Source organism: Lissotriton vulgaris, chromosome 5, assembly GCF_964263255.1.
Source record: "Lissotriton vulgaris chromosome 5, aLisVul1.2, whole genome shotgun sequence".
In the NCBI taxonomy this organism is placed as follows: Eukaryota; Metazoa; Chordata; class Amphibia; order Caudata; family Salamandridae; genus Lissotriton; species Lissotriton vulgaris.
Window position 1 is genome coordinate 1,494,860,126 of NC_141693.1, and position 18,139 is coordinate 1,494,878,264.

General features: G+C 43.3%; 1 protein-coding gene across 7 annotated transcripts in view; it reads left to right on the forward strand.

The window, feature by feature from the left end:
- The window catches only part of ATP2B4 (ATPase plasma membrane Ca2+ transporting 4), a 780,797-nt gene extending 777,716 nt beyond the window's left edge, over positions 1-3,081 (forward strand). For 5 of the 7 annotated variants that reach the window (XM_086923502.1, XM_086923496.1, XM_086923498.1 and 2 more), the window contains one exon: positions 771-3,081. In XM_086923502.1, the coding sequence (XP_086779628.1) occupies positions 771-1,085 (315 nt within the window). In that variant the 3' untranslated portion in view covers positions 1,086-3,081. The remainder of the gene's footprint in view (positions 1-770) is intronic. The other 2 variants (XM_086923500.1, XM_086923501.1) reach the window with 1 other exon arrangement.
- Positions 3,082-18,139: the final 15,058 nt, after the last annotated feature.

Sequence of the window (18,139 nt, forward strand, 5' to 3'; positions counted from 1 at the left end):
CATTCAGGCTTGGAATATATCGACTTTAGACCCAAGGATCTGAAGTTTCTCTTGTTGCCTGAACTTTGACCAGAAACGCTGTGATTGGCTAAGAAAATGTAAATTTTCCAGTCCTCTAGGTTACCCAGGAAGGCGATTGGGTGAAGGGGATGGTAGGACGTGCTGCCTTTGAACCTTCTCACCTTCATGCTAATCTCATTCATTCCTTTTACATGTCCTCGAATATCTGTCACCTCTGCTTGTTAGACTAATGGACAATGGACGTTGCGTTGAACATTCCATGGTTTGGAGAAGCTCCCCTCAATCCTGCAGGAGCCCCGATCTCTATGAAATTGCACACCATGATCGCCTAGTAGAAAAGCCCTGCTCGCATTAACCCTTTCATACACCTTGGTTGTCTTAAGTTGTAATATGCACAGTTCTATTTTAATTTGTTTTGATATGCACAGTTCTATTTTGATTTGTTTGATTTTGTGTTTACACAAAAAACTAATGCATTTGGATTTCCCTTTTTACACCAGTATGTTTTGTAATGTGTTGGATTTCATTTTAGACATTTTGTTTTTTCTTTCTGCAGCCCCCTAAGTCATCTTTTCAAATTGCTCAGATTGGTACCCGTGCCTATTTTATTCCATCTTTCTATCTCCCTTTCCCTCTTTCTTTTTTGCACAGTGGTGTATTATCACCTGCCATATTCCCTTGTGCCTTTGTTTAGTACATCTCCTGATCTTTTTTTTTTGTTTCTCTCTCACCCTTTACCCTTAAAACAGATCAAAGTGGTGAACGCATTCCGTAGCTCTTTATACGGAGGCCTGGAGAAACCAGAGTCCCGAAGCTCCATCCATAACTTCATGACCCACCCTGAGTTCAACATGGAAGAGGACGAGCCTCGAATACCACTTATCGATGACGAAGAGGATGATGATGACAGTGCCGAGACTCAGGGGCTCCTTGGGCAACAGGCGAGCATTCCCAGTACATCACTCCCCGTGAACACAAATAACAATGCTGTGGACGGGGACCCCGTGTCCATTGTCGCTTTCCAGTCCGAGAGCCCCTTGCACAGCCTGGAGACGTCGATTTGACCATCTATCCCTTCTCCTCGTGTATCCTGTCCTCCCAACACCTCATGTGACGTCAAAAAAGGGATTATCGCATGATAGTCGCAGCTTCACAGCAGATGTGATCCCTTATCGTAAATCACACTTTCAACCTCCATATTTTCTCCTAAATTCGAGGGTTGAAGGAACCCTCTCTCAGGCCTTTTTAAATTTTGCTGTATTTCCATTGGCTAGAACCATGGTGGTTGTAGATAAAATATATATCTAGCATCTTCATCATGTCAAAAACAATGTACCCAGCAAAGAGCTTTAAAACATGCTGTCCTGTCACACAGCTGACAATCGCACAATTTCTAATGTGTGATCACACAGACTCTGGAAGCGATTGGCTTTGTGACTGAACGCTCTGTATTTGGCTGTGTAGCTGTACAGGTTTCTTGGGGCATGCAGATGCAATCACGATTACACAGCTAGATGACAAAGTAGAAAGCAGCCCAACACCCTACTCTAAAAGAAAGGGCGCTTGTTACTTTTTCTCATTTAAGTCATGTTTTGCTCTTCATCATCATTTGCAAACAAATGTGTCCATGTAAAGGGAGGGACTTCATAAATTTGCATGTTTATAAAGGAAAAAAAAGAAAAAAAAAGAATATGTTGAAAAAGCTCCATCTCCGTGAGAGAAGCGCCAGTCGAACAGTTTTGTAACTGCAACTGGGCAGCGTTTAAAAGTCGAAAGGCTCACTCTTAAGGTGGTGAAGCAGCTGAGGGGCTTAGAAAAACACTTGGGAATGGAATTTCCTTCCTCTGACTCTTTTATTCTCCCTCCAAATGTGTATATAATGCTGCAAGACCTGATGTCTCAGAATCAGTCTTCCACCTTCATCCTTGTATCTTAATGCTCCCCACTGCCCCCTGACCAGATGGTGACCCCACTGAGATGTCAGGAGAGGAGTTGCAGAAGTCTTAACTTTAATGTCTTTGTGTCTTGCCGTAATGGGGATCTCTGTCCAGGAAATTCCCAACCTTCCCTCATGTGCCATCTGCTCACCCCCAGTTCCCAGAGAGGCTACATTTGTCTCTGATTGTGGAAGGGAGATGTGCTGCAGCAAATAAGACTGCCGTTTATTATTACCCCCACTTGTTGGTGTATTGGGTGGAGATGGGGGGCGTCTTTTCACTGCCAGATAAATGCTGTATATGCGCTTTAATGTGGCCAATATGGTTACTGCTACTGAATATTTTCTGTGGGTAGTGTATATAGGATGGTTTCCTCTTCAGATATGTACGCATGAAAAGGGGTGGGGGGAGCTGCCTAGCATGGGCTATGTGCAAGCCATGCAGGTCTTCCAAGCAAGGAGTGGAGTAGATGCCATCCATGCTCGTTCTTTCTCCAACAGGAGATTGGCTGCCGATAGGGATGAGTATTGGAATTTGTAGGCTGAATGGGCCCAAATAATTTACAGGAAGAAATAACTTTTACTTCCTAGTTTTAGGTAGACAAGTGTGTTGGGTCTTAGGTAAAGAGCATAATCACCTTTAGGGCTGGATGGGTTGAAGCTATTGAATCCGGCAACAAAGGCTTTTTAGTCCTTTGGATTAGAAGGGTTTCAGCAATCCCATGCCTTCAGGATAGGACAGCTCTGAAATGAACTGACAAAGTTAGTAGTGGTAACCTAATTAAGCCTTGAGATTAGTTCAATCTGGTTTCATCATGTCATTGACAATCCTGCACCTCACCACAGAGCTAAGGAATACAGACATACCTTTATGCATAGGTTTTGGTGTATAATTTCCTCTGAAGTATAGACACGTTTTTTCACAGCCTTACGCATGCACGCTTGTGGGAATGCATTCCTGCTAGCTGCATTAAGGTTGAAATCTATTACCTTTCATCCCCACAGTAAATGAACTTTGAAGTTTCCCAGTGACAAAGATTCTATGTTCATGCGGTTTCTTTGTCTGTGCTATCAGTAATGGAAGAGCCGACAGGCAGACTCTTAACTTCGGATCCCAGTTCAGAATAGCTAAACCAAGAAAAAAAGTAAAATCTATCCAATACCACCTAGCCCCCTCCATGCAGTTGACCTGCTGCAATATGGCCTCCCAGAGTACTGAATGAGCATCAGAGACGGAGGTAACAGTCTACACCTAAACCTTTCGCACTGCAAGATTCCACTTTGCCTTGAGACTGTTACGTTTTGCTCTAGAGACCTCTGGGTTCATATTCTACCTTTTACCCTATGAATTCTACTCGAGGCGCCGTTGCTTCTCTTGTCACTGTGGTTGTTAGCATGTTTATTTTTGGTGGGTGGTTTTGAACGGTATCTGTGTAAAGGGGCTGCACATCAAAGACCAACTAGAAAAACAGAGCGCCAGCTCCTTCTATAAGTGGCAGGCACAAAGTTCACTTTTCAAAGGCACATCAATTAAATCACCAGGACTCTAGGGTGCACTTGTCACACGTTCAATCCAAAACAACTTCAGGAGGAACTTCATGTGCGTGTGCTGTCTTCTCATACAGCCTTATGTTGGAACGTTTGCTATTGTACAGTGCTGGTCAATATACCAGTGACATCTGTAAACTCGAAGCATGGAGCCAAAGGACCACGCAGTAAAAGAGGAACAGCCAGGTGCATACGGACTACATTGTACTTTTTGAATGAGAGTTCTCAAACTGAAACCTGGATGACACCTTAATGAGAAGTCAGAGTTGATAGGTGGGTGTTGTGACAGCCTATCGCCGGCCACATCCCTGAAGTGCACCAGTTTGCCATTAGGGGAGATTCTTGTGACCATAGTGTAAGGTACAATTTTTTTTTTTGGCATGGTGCATCCAAAGCAGTTTCCTGACGTTGTTATGAGCTGAACACAGCATTACAGAGCTCCAATGTTAACCTTCCTGGAGAAAGCAGACCAGTGACAAGACTCAATCCCTATGAAGGTGCTTTGTTGTCACTCCCTAAAGCTTAGTTAACATGTTAGTGGAAAATTGGCATGTGCAGTTTTGCAGGAAAATAGGACCTATAATATAAGGCATCGAAGAGGACAAAGAAAGGTTCATCTTTTTCCAAGAGTATACGCAAGTTGATTTTGATTTTCATTCAATAGAAGGTAGCTGGTATCCTAAATAGAGTTTCAAGATGTATTTCTCGAATATGTGGTGGAGGGATGCTAGTTATGGTTTTGTCAATATTTCTTTTGGGGATTCCTCCTCTCACTCGAGTGCAAAGCTTTGGGGGTTCTTAATGGACATGTCACTCGCACAAGTATTAGTGGGTTCCCAGAGGTTGACTTTTTTGATTTACTTGCCATAGTCTGAGAATATAATAAATCTATATAAATATTATGCAAAAAAATATAGTTTTCCGTAGATTGGAAATTGATATTTTAACGTCAGCCATATGTATCTTGCTTAAATGGAGAGAGGGGCTAAAAGCTACAGTTATGCGACAAGGAGAGTAGGGCACATGACAAGAAGCTTTCTTGAGAAGTGTCATGGTTTATCAGTGATTGGACAAAATACCAGTCTTTTACTTCCTTTCTCCGAGTAGCCATCTTTGTACTTTTAAAGTGATTGAGATGACACACATTTTTTATATGACTTATGTTGATATGGCTGGTTGCTTAAAGTTTGAGCTTTATATGTGCATATGTTTTTATGTAAAGTATTTTTTCTAATTAGTTTAAATGCAAATTAATAGAATCTGATAACTGCTTATGTTATTGAGTAGAGATCTGGTCCTCTGAGAGGAAGTGTGGGTCAGTGATGGGAGGGCCTCTTCTCTTGGGTCACAGAAGGTCTGTTTGAAAAGCCACAGCGGTAATGCTCTACCAAAAGCCCATTCTTGGCTTTCAAAGAAGTTAGTCGAGATGTTTCTATTTGTGCTTTCCAATTCTTTTGCCTTGAATAGGCATATATCGGTCAGACAGGGCTTTGGGAACAACACAAAAGCTGGATCTCTATAGGTCCGTAAACATGCCCCATTTTTTCATGACATTGTATGGTATGTGGTGTGCAGCTGTCTTAGGCTTTAGCCCACCTTCCATGATCTGACTTTTCTTCAGTTTACACAGTGTGGAATTGCCATCTCCGAGTACTGCTGGTGGCATTCAGTTTTTAAAAAATGTGTTAGAGAACCTTCTACAGGATTTTGTAATTCTCTGAAATGTTTTAAAAATCTTTGCCTTCTCTTCTGAATGTGAATTGTCATACTGCTTGACAGGAGTCCCTATTTTAAATAGTTTGTTTTTGATCCATTGTAGAATGGATGCCTCTTAGCCCTCTCGCATGACCATGTTTTGACATTCATTGTTTGGCATGGATCCTAAAAATCACCAAAAAATGAAGCCTGAGTTCTACTCATAAAGGTTCTCACATTTGTCAACTGAATATTAAGTTTCACTCGTGCCATGAGTCAGACCAGTTAGTGTATTTGGGGATATTTATGTAAGTTATCACAAACCATTGTCTCCCACATGTCCTTCTGATGCCCAAAATTGAGATTCAAACTGGTAAAATATTGAATGTAGCACATTTATGCATGCTTCTGGGGTGTTCTCCTAATTGGAACTGCTGATTTGTTTGGTATGAATGACTAATGTGAAATTTTTGTTAACCACAATATCTGAGCAATCCGGCCCTCCATTTGTACCATCAGACGTAGGGAAAGAAATGCCTCATTTCAGTGGAAATGTCATGTGATTGCTTATCAAATGTTAAATCCTGCAGTCTTTTATCATATATTGCATTTTTATCTACCAAACTTCTAATTTGTCACCTGTTGCTTTTTTCCATGCTGAAAGGAAAACTCCCATGGCAAAACAAAGACAGTTTCTTCCTCTGCCCAGGACCTTTTTTCTAAAGGTTCGTTTTAATAGCCAGTGGTTTGTGAGGGCAAAACAATCATTGTATTTTGCACAATGTGCTGGTCCTCCCAGTCGCCATATTGGCCAGTCGGGGTAATCTACATCACCCGGGCTTGATGTTAGCTGCACAGTTCCCATCAGTGGTGGGTGTGATGGGTGAATACTTTCTGAGAATCGTGGAATTTTCTGGTTAAGATTATGGATTGGCAATCATGCCTTCCACTCACACTGCTAGGCATAGCTCACTACTGAAGCGAAACCCCACTCATTGTAAGCACCTCCTTCTGTCTCCGCTCCTCATCCCTCAAGTACTAGAACTACCCTTTCTGCCGATCCATTAGTGTAACTGCAAGTATTGCATATGGCACCTTCATCCGTTTGTAGCCTTTTTGCCAGTAAAATAGAATATGCTGATACCTTTAGACCCATTCTCGAACTCGAAAATCTGAAACTACAAGTCTTAAAAGTGTTGACTAAACTAACCAGGACTTGCTGTGTGTCCCTGATGAGAGATGCCGATTGGCAGCTATTTAAAAGCCTTATAATTGTTCTTCCACTAGTAACAAAAAAAGACAGCCTTCCCCTCGTCATCATGCCAGGCATGGATATTCTACTACTAGAGTGGCTCTCCTCTCACACTTAGAAGGCATCTCTTTTCAACTAATAAGCTTGATCTCACTCATTCAAAGTCCATCCTCTTGTTCTACCCTTTCCACTAAATTACAAGGGACCTCTCTCTCTCTAGTACAAGGTATAGACCTGCCCCTTGGCAACTGACTCAATGTAATGTTTTTTTCTCAAGCCAGTGCTGTGTCATGTATAAAACTTTTCCCTCCCATTATTATATTGCCCTTCCAAATTGACATGGACCTTTTTCCCTTATTTACTCCCCTCCTCCCCACAGTGCTAGCCTCTCGACCCCTTCTTCTTGTACCAGGTATCAGCCTTCTCTACATTCTTCTTTTATTTCCATACCATTTGTTACATCTTTAAATAAATTGGTGCTCTGTCCACCTCCCAGGGCCATTTGTTGCCTTTGCTTTCCATATTGCCAATTTGATCCTTCGAACCTAGCGTGGAACTTCGAGTCCTGCATCAGACTTATTTCTAACTTAATGAAGAATTGTGTTTTGTTTCCTGTACTTTGCATGTGCCGCGCACCACAAGCAAGCTTTTCCTTCCTCGAAAGCCTAGACATGGACCTTATGCCACTTATTGAACTCACTTTAGTTTTATGAACCAGTGCTTGGCTTTTTGCCACTAATCAGGTTTTACCGTTCTGTGAAGGTCCGGCCGTCTACCACTGGCTCTTGCTCCGTTACCAGACTTGTATTGCATTCTGCTGGATTTCACTTTTGTGCAAGACATGCATTTCTGCTGGCTTGAAGCCAAATATTGGTCACAAACCTTTAATTGTAGCTCCAGGTAAGTGTCTTCCTGACCCGAAGATGGAGCTCTCACTTCCCTGAAGCATGAAAGTGAGACTGTACTTAGTAATCCCCCCCCCCCCCCCAAAACTCCCACAGACTGTTTCTCTGTCAAAGACCCCTTCAATTTTGGAATGAGAGCCATACAGTTTTGATGTATTTTCCAGATGCCTTTTCGGTTAAACCCAGTTTATCCCAGCACATCAGCACTCATTTTTAGCATGTCCTATTAAGAGTTAAAATGGAAGTCACTAAAAATTTGGAGTGGTGCCTTCCGGGGTCTTCTAACTTGTCTGGAACCATGAAAGCCTGGCTTAGCTTGTTTCAGAGAATATCACATGCCAAGTGAAGCAGCGTCCATCTCCGACTTGGCTGAAGGATACCGGCCTGTCAGACAATCTTTGCCTGTAGACCAGTCCACCTATACTTATAGTGGGTTCCAAAATGGCCACTTCCATCATGTCAGAATTTGTCCCGACATCCCATGCATTTATCAAGATAAAGTGCCATTTCTTTACACTACATAAGGTTTTTGTGCACTACAAATTTGTTTGCTACCAGTCGCTGATGCAAAAGGTATCTTCAGTGGCTGCTTGTGTTATTGTCAAAAACTCCCTCTGTGTGTCCACTGCTCCTTTAGTTAGGCTTCACTGTTTCCTTCAGTTCTTTTCTCGTTGAGTTTTAGACACCTGCCCGAACTATCTGCCAATTAAGGGAAAATTAAACAGAAAGTGCCATGGCAGACAGCGAATGATGTTATATTTTGTGATGTGCATTAACTTGCTCTTTTGGTGTTGGATTTCAACCTTGGAACAAAGCCTTGTGCCTCAAGCTCTACATTGTACAATTGTTTAAACTGAAAGAAAAATGGCAGGCTGGTACCAAAGACGTTGCATCACTTCCTGTGTGCAATGGTGATTTTAACCATTTGTCCGTAACATTTTCTTTTAGTAAATTTACATCTGGAATTGCATCGTTTTCAAACAAAATGTTTTGTGCAATAATGTTAACTAACCAATCTATGATGAGAGGAAATTAAAACTAAACTTAATTGTAGACATTGGTTTGACTTTGCAAAAATGTATCCTCCTGGCTGGGAATAAGGCGGTGGTCTATCATGGGTAAGGCAAGTATTTTTTGCAGTGGTGACTCCTCCCATTCCTTTTTCCAAATATTTGTGATGGTAGAAGGATTCTGAACCTCTTTCATTTATATTTGAGAATGTTATTTGTGTTTTAAAATGTACGCCTGGAGTGTGCCTGGCTAGTCACTTTTGCCAGTTTGTTAGGTGGCACCCCATTAGTGATACGATTATTTAGAGGGGAAGATAAACTTCAGAAAAAGTTTAGACAAAGGCACTACTTGTCTTAATTCTGCCCCGCTGGCACATTTTTTGCAGGTTTACCACACCTGACAGAGTTGCACCCTTTGCGGGGTGCCATCACAGAAATAGCGACTAGTAGTCATGGGTGCAGATAATCCAATGAAAATCTAAAATTGGGAAAGCTGTGGGTTGTCTTCGTATGTTTGACTGGCAGGCTCCACAGGAGGAAGCAGATGTCTTGATTGGTTGAGGTGGCAATGGACAGCTCATGAGGTTAACATATAGATGCAGTTCAATACAGCTCCTCACTTGTTTGGAATCCGGCTTCCTAGTGGTCCCTTGCCAGCAGCGTGGCAGAAAAGTAACTCAGCTGGCCAATGATTAAGATTATCTTTAGTTTTTTTTGTTTCTTTTTTTAGTATGCTCTAATACAACACTGCCCTCAATGGGTGTCTCTATATCAGTCAACGTACAGATTGTTGTGCAATAACTTCCTGCACACTTAGTCAGTACCTTAGCTTATACAAGGTCCCCCCCTGATGTGCAGTTTTGTAGTTATAATTCAGGCCAATAAAGGCTTTGGAAATAAGTGGGATGTTGAGTTTTAAAAACAGTAAATTTATGAACAAAACCAAGCAGATCATTCCAGGGAGGCCAGATTTAATTGTGCTTTGCTTGGTGTTGGTGAACCAGGCCTAACCGCACAGAGTGCAGAAGAAAATGCTGACCTGGATTATAAATGTATGTATGTGAGTATTATGGATATCTATCTATCTAAAGATACATATCTATAGATAGCTAGCTATAGATATGACTGTAAGGGTGCATATGTGTGGGCATATATGTATAGATGCGCTCACACATGTGCAAAGAAAAACCATGCGTATATATACACATTTTTTCAGAAGAGCACGCCGTACTGAATTCAAAATTTCCTTTTTTAAGTAGTTCAAATAATTGAGCACCAGTATTTTTGTATACAAATGACAATATTACTTACGTGGTATGCATGATATTAAACAAAAATGGTGGTTTTGAAGCAATCTGTACCCTGTTGTGTGCCATATTCTAGAGTCCGGCTTAGATGCATCTGACGTGTAATAGTATTTTAAATCCTCTTTAATCTCTGTGTATAATACAATATTTTGCATGTATTTATATGGTTCTTGGGGGTGAAGGGTGGGTAGAATTGGATGATCTATTAACTAGCTTCTTCCTGAAAAGTTGAAGCTGAAACATGCCATATGCGTCTTTAATGTAACAGTAGAATAACAAAGAGGAACAAATTGGAGAGAGTAATGAGGGCATAACATACGAAAACAAAGCAAAGAATGTTTTCAGCTGATACAAGCTTTATATTCTGTAGACACTGAAATTAGTGCCCTAAAGTGCATTAGGGACAAAATAAAACTGATGTGCCCACTTTGTAATTGTGTTGTCATCAGTGTCTGTTTTCCAGTGTGTAATGTCACCAGTGTCTACCAACTTGTGAAATCCTCATTGTGTCTACCAACTTGTGAAATGATCAGTTCATCCAGCAATATGTTGCCATTACTGTGTCTTTCAGAACGTATGCCAACAATGTGTTTGTCATCTTATATTATCAGTGTATGTCTGCTAATTGTGTTGGTGGATGGGTCAATCAATCAATCAATCATCGCATTTATATAGCGCGCTACTCACCCAGAGGGTCTCAAGGCGCTGGGGGGGTCCGCTACTGCTCGAACAGCCAGGTCTTGAGTTGCTTCCTGAAGGTGAGGTGGTCCTGGGTCAGGCGGAGGTGGGTGGGGAGGGAGTTCCATGTCTTGTCTTGGGTCCATTAGTGTATCAGTTAGTGTGTCATGTCCTCTCTTGTGTCTGCCACGTTTATTTGTAATATGAGTCTGTCTGTTCATTTTTCCGCTGTAGACTGCCAAGTCTTGATGTTGTCTTTGTGTGTTTACTAACTGCAGAAATCTTCAATGTGTGACTGTCCTCTTTTGCGGAGTGCTACTGTTTCATGAGGTTTCCATACCAGATTGCAATCTGGTTGCCTCATCAGTGATATTTCCTTTATTTAAAAATGGGAGATACCCAGCGATGTCATCCAGAATCCAATACTGCATTGATTCAATGTCATTGTCAGATTCCTTTGCATACCATCACTTTGGATCAGGAATAAACATGTCAGAGGTACCTACTCAGTGCAGACCTTAGGGGCAGCCTTGTTGTGTGACCTCACACCAGAAGAGTGAAGCGATTAGGACGCAGTTTGAATGGATCTGCCTTGAATTTATTTATTTTATTTATTTTTAATATTTATAGAGCGCTGCATATACCCGTGGGCGTCTTGGCGCTAATGAACCATTTATTTGAATGTGAACTGTGAGCTTGTGAACCAGTTAAATAAAAACGGACTGTGAAAAGAAGATGATTATTGAGTGAACAGCCAAGTTTTCAAGAGTTTACGGAACTGAAGGAGCGTGGCACTTTGCCTGATGTTAAGAGGCAGGGTGTTCCAAAGTCTGGGGGCCGCCACCAAAAAGCGGTGGTCACCCCAGGTGACCGTTTTGGTGCGGGGGACGACCAGTTGATTGAGAGTGGCTGATCGTAGAGCTCTGGTGGGTTTGTAGTGTTGTAGTTGATCTTTTAGGAAGTGTGGTCCTTGATTGTTAACTGCTTTGAACACAATACAGAGGGATTTGAAGTGAATTCTTTTTTGTACAGTGAGCCAGTGAAGATCCTTTATATTTTTGGAAATGGATTCAAATTTTGTCTTGCCGGAGAGCAGACGTGCCGCCGCGCTTTGTACCGTTTGGAGTTTAGTAATTACTCTAGTTTGAGCATTAAGGAATAGCCCATTACAATAGTCCAAGGATGAGAGGACGAGGGCAGTGACAAGTGTCTTTATGGCAGAGTCAGGGAGGAAAGGGCGTATTTTCCGGATCATTTTTAATTTCAAGTGTGCCGTGGACACCGTTTTTTTGGCGTGGTCCATGAAGATTAGACCGTCATCGAAGATGACTCCGAGGTTCCTGGCCTTGGTGGTAGGAATGGGAGGGGTACCGAAGGTCTCTGGCCACCAACTAGTTGGCCAGGCTGGTAGGAGTGGCCCAAAGATGAGTACCTCGGTTTTTTCCGAATTTAGCTTTAGACAGTTGGTTGCCATCCATTCTCCTATATCTAGGAGCCCTTTCTTAAATTTTTCGGCAACTTGCTCTCCATCCCCTTTGATTGCCAACACTAGTTGGGTGTCGTCGGCGTAAGAGGTTAGGCTCATCCCATGTGCTTTGATGGTCTTAGCAAGGTCCGACACGTAAATGTTGAAAAGTGTCGGACTCAGGGATGAGCGTTGAGGTACTCCACATGGAGCAGAGAGTTGGGCCGATTGAAAGGGTCCTAGAATGACAGCCTGCGTTCTTTTGGCAAGGAAGGACGCAATTAAGTCTATGGCAGTATGACAGATGCCAAATCCCTGGACACGGTCGACCAAGGTGTTGTGGTCGACCGTGTCGAAGGCCGCCGATAAATCTAGCAGAACCAGGATGGCGGTGCCTCCTTGGCCCCTGATTACCCTGATATCATCGGCGGCTTTGATCAGGGCTGTCTCTGTCCCATGGTGTTTCCTGAACCCAAACTGCGTGTTGTCTAGGAGCTGATGTCTTTCTGTAAGTTCGGAAATCTGGGTGTTCATAATTTTTTCAATCACCTTCGCCATGAAGGGGAGGCTGGCGATGGGGCGATAGTTTTTTAGCTCACTTTTATCCAGAGAGGGTTTTTTTAACAAGGGTTTTAATAAAGTGTTTTTGAGGGGATCCGGGTAGTTACCTGACAAGAGAATTGAATTGCAAACCTGCGTGAGTGCCGGTATGATAGAGTCCATTATCGGTCGGAGTACGGAAAGAGGGCAGGGGTCCAGAGGTGATCCTGATTTAATAGTGGAAAGTGTGGTTTTTATTTGGTATGGGGTGACCGGTTGGAAGCTGTGGAACATATTAGCTGGAGAAGAGGTAATAGATGTGATTATACTTAGAGGTGATTTGGTGGAAAAAGCCTGGTAAATATCGTCTACTTTGGTGAAAAAAAAGGAGGCGAGAGAATCACAGAAAAGTTGCGACGGAGGGGGAGTGAGGTCGGGGGAATTACCTGATAGTGCTTTAGTGATTTGAAAAAGTTGTTTGCTAGAATTCTTAGCTTTCTCAATTTGATCACTATAGTATTCTTTTTTTGCTTTCGCTATCATGGCTTTGTAAAGTGCCAGGGCTTCCTTGTAGGCTACTTTACTGGCTGTATCATAGTCTTTTCTCCATATTCTTTCCTTGCTACGATTAGTCTGTTTTTGTGCCCTTAGTTGTTCATTGTACCAGGGGGCAGTAGGTTTGGATCTGTTTCTGGAATGTTCTTTGGAAGGGGCTGATTGGTTTGTAGCCTGGCCCAGCCAATCGTAGAATTGCTGGAGAGCTAGGTTGGGATCTGAGGCAAACGTAGGGCGGGTTTGTTCCAGTATAAGTTGCAGATCATCGTGATTTATGTTTTTCCAGTCTTTAAAAGATTGTTTGGGCATGGGGCGTGGATTGGTACTGCAATGATTATTAATGGCTATGTTTGCAAAAATTGCAAAATGGTCTGTCCAAGGCATAGGCAAGATGTTGGTAATTTGCAGGCCTTCTAGGTTAGAAAAAATGGGGTCCAAGATATGGCCCGCTTGGTGGGTGGAGGACGTAACACGTTGTTCTAGCCCTAGGGTTTCTAGGTCCGAGATGAGGGCGGCAGAGTCAGTAAGGTGACCTAGATCTAAGTGAAAGTTTAGGTCGCCTAGAACCGTAAAGGCACTTTCCGTGGCTACGGATTCCATCATGGTGTTAATACTGGATAGGAAGGCCGTCTTGGATCCTGGAGGGCGATATATTAGTATTCCCTTGAAATTAAACAAAGGGGAAGCGTTGATGGCAAATTGCATGGCCTCACAGGAGGTTGACGGAATGGGGGTCGTTCTGACGGAATACGAATCTCTGGCAATTATGGCCAACCCGCCCCCTCTTTGTTTGGGCCTATCCTGACAGTAAGCTTTGTATGCCTGTGGAACTGCGATGACTAGGTCTGGCTGTGATGTATCATCAGTCCAAGTTTCGGTGATAAACAGTACATCTAATTTAAAGTCAGTTATAAGATCAAAGATTTCCTGCCTGTGCTTACCGAGTGAGCGCGCATTTATAAGGGCTATGGAAATAGCAGCTCCCACATCCTGTTTTGTTGTAGTGACATTAATATCAGGGAGTATTAGTGGAATAGTGCCATTACAGTGGGGGCAGGAGGTGGCAAGATCCTTGTGGATCTCTGAGGGGTTTGATGTTTAAGCAATTGGCCCTGGTAGGTGGCCGAAGTGCAAATAAGCTTTGACTGGAGTACTTCATATAGGCTCCTGACAATTTTTGGGCAGGGGTTGTGGCCCTGGGCCCGGTCCCGGCGCGGACGGGCGCAGACGGGCTTGCCTCTGGCGCGCCTCCGGCGCGCCGCCGGCGCGCCCTCTGCGCCCGTCCGCTGCGCGGACGGGATGAGCTTCCTGTTTTATGCATCCAGGGGGCGGTGAGGCCGGGAGGGCTGGTGGACTAGAGCGTAGCCCTTACCTCCTCAAGATGGCGGATGAGGTGGGTCAGGTCAGGTCACGTGATCGCGACCGAGAAAGGCAGCGCTGTTGTGACTGCAGTGATCGCGCTTTGCACCGCGCGTCCCTCACAGTGAGTAAAAACAAAATTCTGTCATCCAGAAATGTATTTAAAAAAACACAAAGTGTAGGTCCTTAGCGCGGACAAACACGAGCTCGGCAAGCGTAATTATTAAAATAAAGAAAAGTGAGAGATCCCCCGGCTTCCGCCTCAGGGGAGAGCAGTATAGCAAATAAAGGTTTGCCTGATAGATCAAAAGTCGCCCCTTAAGTAGTCTAAGAGGGCGGGAGGGCTGGTGGACTAGAGCGTAGCCCTTACCTCCTCAAGATGGCGGATGAGGTGGGTCAGGTCAGGTCACGTGATCGCGACCGAGAAAGGCAGCGCTGTTGTGACTGCAGTGATCGCGCTTTGCACCGCGCGTCCCTCACAGTGAGCAAAAACAAAATTCTGTCATCCAGAAATGTATTTAAAAAAACACAAAGTGTAGGTCCTTAGCGCGGACAAACACGAGCTCGGCAAGCGTACTTATTAAAATAAAGAAAAGTGAGAGATCCCCCGGCTTCCGCCTCAGGGGAGAGCAGTATAGCAAATAAAGGTTTTGAATATTGCTTTGCATGCTTGGGATACGTTGCAAAATATTATTTGTTTTTGTAAACTGTCGCTTTCAGATTCACAGGTTTTTTTGGACATAACCTCCTCCCAAGGATGCATTGGTAGGTTTTCAATGGAAAAAGTAGAATTGTTTGGCATGCTAATGTCAAAATGCATTGAGCATCAAGATGATGATTTCAAATCAAGCTGTTATTCTATTGAAACACACTCACCACATAGAATTGCTGGTTTTGAGATATTTAATTGGAGGGTCCCAGTTACTGAAATGTTTGGTAAACTTGCCCATGGTGAAGTTTATCATCTTCAGTTACAATGCTTTAAACAAATTCATGGCTCTGTGCCACAGCTATAAATTATTATTATTCTGTCTGAGTGCTTGGATGCTAGACATTTGCTGATACTTTCATCTTGTATACATTTAGCTTGTAAGAGGCAATTGATTACTCAGAACATACAATACTAGCCTGAATGATTTTAGTGTGTGAATGTATTTCATCGCTGTGCAAGAATGCTGATTATTGAAGTCTTTGTCTGATCGTATTACATGATTGTGTTAGAACTGTTGTCTTTGAGTGTGAGACAATCCTGTTGAAGATATCTCCGAGGTAAATAGATGGGTACATCATGAGCAAATATCTTGAAAAAAAATAATTTTACAGTATGAGTGATATGACCGACAAAGTCTGAAATCAAGCACAATTCAGGTATTTAGAGAAATATGTATTTGTAGCATGTGTTGCTGTTAATGCACATGGTCTGCATACTCTTGCCTTCTAGTGTTGGACATAGACCTTTACAAGTTAATTTTCTTTAGATAAAGTCTTTTGAGTAAAGAGATGCACTGTAGCGCCTCCCGTATATGGCAATGCATGTGGGCAGCAGCTCCATGTTTGTTTTTGTTTTCTTATCATCGAATTCAGAAGTGTACTACCAGGGCTCATAGTTTGCATGCTTCTGCATGCTTCTGCTTGGGCCATCATCATCTGCATTCCACAACCTCTGGAGACTGACTTATCCGTCGACTCCTGACCATTAGTCCCTAGTCATCGATGATTTCTCTGCAAAAAATGCCCTCATAGTGCTGGGACAGGTGCCATTCCAATTCTATATCCAGTGCTATGCTAAATATCCGTGGTCTGATCACCACAAAGTGTGTGACCTTTGTCTCTCCCCTCGATCACAATATCACCTTGTGCAAGGCCTGTCTCACCTTCCGCTTGAAGAAGACCCTTCATTCTCGATGAGAGCGAGCGAGAAGGTGGGCCCATCCAAAGATGCAACATCAAGCCTCCAATGACCCCTCAATTTCTTTGGAGAAACAACCAGTTCTATGTTTAGGAAGAACCGTTTGGGCTCCCCGCCCTCCCCCCCCCCCCCATTATTAACCACCACTTCCTTTAGCACCACTTCAATTGCCTCGACACTCACTCCTCTTAATGGGAAGCAGCACCTTCAGCCCTACCGACCCTTATCAGGCACCGTTTGAACCAGTACCCACAGATGACCCTTGAGGCGACTATGATGTGAATGCTCCGGGGATACAGACTTGGATCATTGTCCTCTAAGCGCATCACCTCAGTACAACACCACAGCCTATCAAAAGGTGATCCAGTGGGCAGACACCTTTCACAAAATGGACATGCATTAACTCCATGAGAAAGATTACTTTCTCGTGGAGACACTGGCCAAGTTGGAGAGAACTGTACAGTTCTTCTGTGTGTTAAATGGCATGCTAAAATCAGCCCAGTACCACTAAGCTGTTAGCTAAAGCCAGAGTGGTAACACCACTGGTAAAAAAGACATAAGCCTTCTACTAATGTCCCAGCCTACATTGAGGGTCATGGCCCACCACATTCCCTTGTCGTACATACATCATTTAAGCAGATTGTCCGCTCAGGCCACGGGCGATGCTCCCCCAACCAATAGAAAGCGTAAAAAGCTGGATGCTGCAGGTAAGAAGGTGGCAGTAGGAGCAAGGGGTTTATTTTATTGACTTCCTCATCCCAAAGGACGGCTCCCTCAGGTCCATTCTGGACCTCAGGCCCCTAAACCTCTACATTCTTGACGAACACTTCCATATGATGATACTGCAGGATTGATTTGAATTGAATATGAACTTATAAAGCGCATACTGTCGCTCCAAAAGGAGCATCCTGGCGCTATCCAGATCAGATCAGACATGGTGAAGGAGGAGGGCCCTATATGAGAGAATAACTGATATTCCAAAGATCCAGGTCTTTAAGTCCTTCCTAAACTGTTGTTCTGTTTCAAGGCATCTCAGTTTGACTGGTAAAAGGTTCCTTACTCTGGATCCTAAGACCGTAACTGATTTTCCTCCTTTGGTTTTGCATCTGTAGTGGGGGATTTTAAGAAGATGCGCTGAGGAAGATCTGAGGGTCCTGCTTGGGGTATTGGGAGTGAATCTTGCTGACAGGTAGGTCGGGCCCTGTTTGTGTGCTGCTCTATAGGTGATTACGAGGATTTTAAATAAAATACCCTTGTGTAAGGGAGCCAGTGGAGAGCTTTTAGGGCAGCTGGTCCACCTGTAATCTCTTCAGAGTAAATTTATTGATCTCTGCCAGAAGGCTGTTACAGTAGTCCAAGCGTGAGAATCAATGCCACTGCCACTGTTTTCCTAGCAGTTAAGGGGATTAAATCAAAGTTCTTTTTTAGCGTTTTAATTAGACCAAAACAGGTTACTGCCACTTTTAGTACATGAGGTTTGAAAGAAAGGGGAGCATCAAATACTACTCCCAGATTTTTTGCAGCATCAACCATAGCCGGAGGAGCTATGGCTTCATCCAGCCACCAGATCCGGGGTTGGAAGTGGTTATCTTTCCCCATCAGTAGAATCTCTGTCTTGGCTGTATTGCAGCGAAGATGATTAGCCTTCATTCCTTGGAAAACTGCTGAGAAGCAAAGCTTGAAGTTTGCTTCTGCCGATAGAGTATTTGTCTAAAGACAAGATCAACTGGGTGTCGTCTGCATAGGTGTAACTTCAATCCCAAATGACGAGATAAGGGAGATGAGGGGGTCATATATATATTGAATAGAAGCGGGCTAAGGGAGGAGTGCCCATGAGACCGCTTTGCATGAGGTTGGTCAAAAAGGACTTGATCCATGTCAGGATGGTATTTGAAATACCACTTTATTTTATTCGTGCCAGAATTATCTCATGGAAGATAGTGTCAAATGCCGCAGACA